Source organism: Porites lutea, chromosome 4 (assembly GCF_958299795.1).
Source record: "Porites lutea chromosome 4, jaPorLute2.1, whole genome shotgun sequence".
Lineage (NCBI taxonomy): Eukaryota > Metazoa > Cnidaria > Anthozoa > Scleractinia > Poritidae > Porites > Porites lutea.
The window spans coordinates 19,378,281-19,383,027 of record NC_133204.1 but is presented as its reverse complement, the minus strand read 5'-3'; the positions used below and the strand labels follow the sequence as shown (position 1 = coordinate 19,383,027).

The following is a 4,747-nucleotide window of genomic DNA, read 5'->3' as shown; positions in this document are numbered from 1 at the left end:
ACCTGTATGCGTCTGGTAATTGGCAAACTTGAAGTTTCGCATGAGACTAGGTCCGTAGTTGTGTTGAATTGCCCATGGGGTTGTTTGGGGGAAGGAATAGGCCATATTCGAGTTGCTCGGGGCTTCTGCATCAAAACGAGATTAAGAGCTCAGCCATTGATATGGAAATGATTTTTCACTCTCATGCAAATAAAACTCATTTTCACAAGAAAGGTTGTGCACTTGGCCTCATTTTGAAAGTGAGGGGTTTTGGAACTCGGAATTGGCCTATTACACCCACTTTTCTACGCAACCTCGTACCTGCCGATAGGGACTTTCAGCAAATCACTATTGCGGTCGTGGATGCGGAGTCCTGGGGAGAGTACGTCACCGTCGTCAGCCAAATTGCAAACAGGAGAAACGTCGATTTTTATACTCCAGCAATAGCGACTACGCCACAAGACAGCTTCACGTTTAGGACTTGGCAAAGTGTCATTTCCAAGCCTGTGCACTTCGTCATTTTTGGGCTTTTTTACTTCCGACCGCCGCAATAGAGGTCGCCGTAGCATTTTGCTTAAAGCCCCTATTAAAAATGGTTCCACTGTGCAATTCGACGGACCAACCGCCCAGTGTGCATGTCATGCGCGCATAATAACTATCGCTAATTTTTCGAGCTCGTCAGAACGCATCCTAATCTTGGTGTTCCTGTGGTACAAAGCCACAAATTTTCCAGGTATCGGGGGCGACTGCCGATTAGCCGCCCCCACTGATTTTATCAGGGGCATCTCGTCCGGTAAACTGGACTCATTTCGACTCGTTAGCTCTTCCGTAAGTGACGAACGCGGATCCGTAATCAATGATTACCTCTAGTATTATAACTAATCAGGGGAAAAACATTCAAGTGTTCACATTTAAGTTAGGAAGCTCCTCTGGCACAGGTTCTATTGTTGAATTCATTTTTACTCGGCTGTTTTCTCTGGAATTTCTAGAATGTCTCTTTCTCTTCTTATTTACATGCGCCTCTGTAACTGGAGGTAATTTCACTTTCGAAGACCCCTGATTAGTTTCCTTTTGAAGCCACGCTGGCGGTGCGCGAAGCTCACTTTTAACGTTGTCATCAACTTTTTCGTGCGCGTTTTGTGTTTCTTCTGCTGATTGGCTGGATTCGATAACAGCGCCGTTTATCGTGCCTTCGGTAATCTTTTTGTCCTCTGATTCAGGCATCATGTTAACATCCTGGGTTTTAAAAGGAAAGAGATTGTCAATTACTATTGAAACTTACTTGGGAGTTCGGATTGTTTGCCTAACTGATCAAGACCAGTTAAAATTGAATCAGCCTATGCAGAACAGTGTAGTTTCTAAGCTACGCGATCAATTCTTATGCCTTCTGTTTGCTTTTTTTTTCTTTTTTTTTTTTTTTTTTTTGCTTTCTTGTTTTTTGTTGTTGTTGCTGTTATGTTTTAGAGGATTAATAGCCAATGACGGTATAAACGAAAAGCTTATAATTCAATACCAATATTCCGGGGGGTTTATCTGCGATTTCAATAGATTTAGTGCTGTCACAAAGACTCCTAAAGAAAGTCACAGTTACCGAAAGTGTAGCTCCTTTAGACGATAAAATGCCAGCTGTTGATGTGGTCGGCAACGATGAAGGTGAGAATAGAGTCGTTCGACGACTTGACCAGATTTCTCTCTTTCGTTGTATCACTTTACGGATCTAAAATACAGCCAAAAAATCAAGAAATTAAATATCAACACTAGTAACTTACAATTTAGACGGCATCAGTAAGCAGTTTCTATGATTAGACAGTTTTTATTACCGTGTGTGTTAACCTGTATTATCAATATTCTCTCATAAAAAAGACATAATAAACAAAACAGTACTTCTCAACCTCATTTCAGGTAATCGTGCGAAACCCTTTCTTAATCCTGTGCGGCTCCCTTCAACAGTTTTTTCGGTTCTTAGCCCACGTTCGATATATTAAGATTCTAACATGCATGAATCCGAGGCTTTCCGGTCATATTTCTATATTTGGTGTGGTTTTCTTTGTGCTCAAGTCTCTTCTGGGAATTGCGAGACAATGGAGTCGTGAAAGATTTGGAATTTATTTTATAACATTTCGTTTTCTTGGCTTCTTCCACCGGACGGTTTGCAATTTATTTTTTTGTTGCATGACAGTGAAAACTATCTATTAGAAACCGAACTTAATGCCCCTTATTTCCATGCACAAACTCCAACTGCGGAGATTTTCCTACTTCTCGTGGAAAAGTACGTTGGGGCTTTTGTGTGATCGCCAGATCATTTCTGAGAAAAGAGAAACCAAATACCTTACACTCCTCACCTCTGAGTTAAGTAAGCAGTGAAATATGAAAATGAAGAATCCTTGTAATGAATTGAAAATAGCAAAAAGGTACTGAAATGCAATTGTTTTCCTGTCCAGTGCCAGGATTCCAAACAGCCACGTAACACCCAGTAACGGAAATAAAACGACTGTCGATTTGATACCAGATCTGTGAAGAACAAGACACCAAAATCAACATGGTCTCAATATCGGTCAATCATGTTGTTGATTGGTAATCCAAAGAAAGGTTTCACATAACCATCCCTTTTCAAGAAGGAGTGAAAAATTTACTGGGTGTAAAGAACCATATGAATACTCACTTGACAAGATCAAACTTGGATGAACTGGAAATTCCGTTTGTCTGAATCTTAATAATCTCCCTTATTACCAGTCCGAGGATTACCGTATTGACCTGCAAGCAGAAGCAAGTACAATTAAATCACCTTACAGTCTGAAGAAAAGCAGTACTTTGATCTGGTTGATGAAGGAGCCTATGGAGCAGCTGAAATCTCACATAAACTGCCACGTCAAAAAATGGTCAAAATTGTATCTGGACGGCTTAAATATTTTTGACAGAGTTTAAATTATAATTTATTTACCTACGAGGCACTAAGGAGTTCTTATAAACTTGTTGAAAAGTGTCCGTACGTTCCAGATGGAATTGGAATTTGGAAGTGTTGGTGTTTGAGGAGAGGGGAAAACCGGTGTACCTGGAGAGGAACGTCTCAGAGCAAGGGAGAGAACTAGCAACAAACTCAACCCACATGGCGTCGACGCCGGGATTTGAACCCAGTCCACATTAGCGGGAGGCGATTGCTCTCACCACTGCACCACCCTTGCTCCCCGACAAATATTTCTTCGCACTTACCAGTACTATTACTAATGAAGGTGCCACGAATGCGTAAATTACTCCATCTACCACAGATAACCAGCAGCTAAAATATTAGAGTAAAACAGTTATTCCATTCATTTAAACACAAATATACAGTCCTTATTTAACCAGAGGTTAATGTTTAAGATCACAAGGGGCACCATCCATTTTAATTATATAGCGGTCGCCCTCCAGGTGAATTTGAAAATGCCATCTTTTACCAGTACTATACTTTTTTCCTCATTTCCCAAGATTACTGCAACTCATGCAAACTTGGAGACTTTCCCGGCTTTGTATTTCTACATTCAGTTCATGGATATCCAAGTTCATGGGTTTTGAGTAATGAATCAGGCTTAGAGCAAAACGTTACCAATAGCAGTATGTTAAGCCTACCTCATATCTGTACCGTATCCGTCATGCGCCGCAATAGCAGAAATAAGAACAATGACTCCAGGCAAACCTGGTAAATTATACGAGAGAAACAAAATCATAAAAAATTTCTTGATTGGTCAGATATACCAACAAGACTTGTTTTTTAAACAGTCCTTTAACAGCCTACTTCCCTTATCAAAAAACTGTGGATAAGGGCTTTCAGTTTCAGTTTGTAGATTAAGAGCCTCTTGGCAGAAATTTGCCTCTTTAGTACCCAAAAAGATAAGAACCTGTTTAGCCCAGCAAGATCAAGCAGGTTCTTATATTTGAGTTACAGTTAAAATATGATAAACAATTCAACCAAGGAGTGTAACTTTACGTTGTAAACTTAAGTATAACAATAAAATACTCTACTAAACTGTACATAAATCCAGTATTCAGTTTTGTTAGTTGTGAAGAAATAAAAAGGTCATTCACTTTTTTGGTAATCAACAGTAGTCCAGTCAAATTGTGGTTTAGCACGAATTGCAACAGAATTTTTTTCAACGCCATTTAATTGTTGTATGGCTTTGTAACAACCTACTAAAAATCCGCCAAAATCGGTTCGGTGAAGCATGAGAAAAAATGGCAATAAAGATTTTCAACTTTCACCACAGGACACCCAATTTCAGGAAGCTCACAAATTCAGATAAAACATTTGATAATTGTTTTTTTTTTCCTCAAGAATTTTCGATACAGCATTGTTAATGTATTTTGGGTAGTTTTGGTTTAAAAACGCCGACTAAATGTGTGAGAAACACCTGAGTCAGTGTTTCGTCTTGACGGCTTTGCACAGGTTACCCAGCCACTCGTTTGTGTCCACACTCTGTTTTCCAAGCTGTAATTTTTTTTTCTATGACAGTATTTAAAAGGGAAATTATTAGTCAGTCTGTATTGACATGATTAAAAGTATAAATAACTTTCTTTTGCGCAATTTCAGAAATGCAGAAAGTATTTTTAGTTTTATAGGCTTGTAATTTTTTAATATCCTGCAGCATGCAATCAAATTTAGTAGCTGACTGATGTTGAACACTTTGATTTGATATTTTGTTCACTTTCAGTCAGCTACTAAATTTGTATCCATGCTGTAGGATACGTGCAACTAAATGTGTGCAACGGACGATAGCTTTGTATCAGTACAAAC

At 39.1% G+C, this 4,747-nt stretch overlaps 1 protein-coding gene across 1 annotated transcript in view; it reads right to left on the bottom strand.

The window, feature by feature from the left end:
* Positions 1 to 261: 261 nt before the first annotated feature.
* The window catches only part of LOC140934364 (latrophilin-like protein 1), a 23,744-nt gene continuing 19,258 nt past the window's right edge, over positions 262 to 4,747 (bottom strand). The window contains exons 17-22 of the mRNA XM_073384002.1: positions 3,586 to 3,652; positions 3,190 to 3,256; positions 2,642 to 2,733; positions 2,322 to 2,490; positions 1,571 to 1,696; positions 262 to 1,215 (exon numbers count right to left, since the gene is read on the bottom strand). Coding sequence (XP_073240103.1) covers positions 877 to 1,215; positions 1,571 to 1,696; positions 2,322 to 2,490; positions 2,642 to 2,733; positions 3,190 to 3,256; positions 3,586 to 3,652 — 860 coding nt within the window. The 3' untranslated portion in view covers positions 262 to 876. The remainder of the gene's footprint in view (positions 1,216 to 1,570; positions 1,697 to 2,321; positions 2,491 to 2,641; positions 2,734 to 3,189; positions 3,257 to 3,585; positions 3,653 to 4,747) is intronic.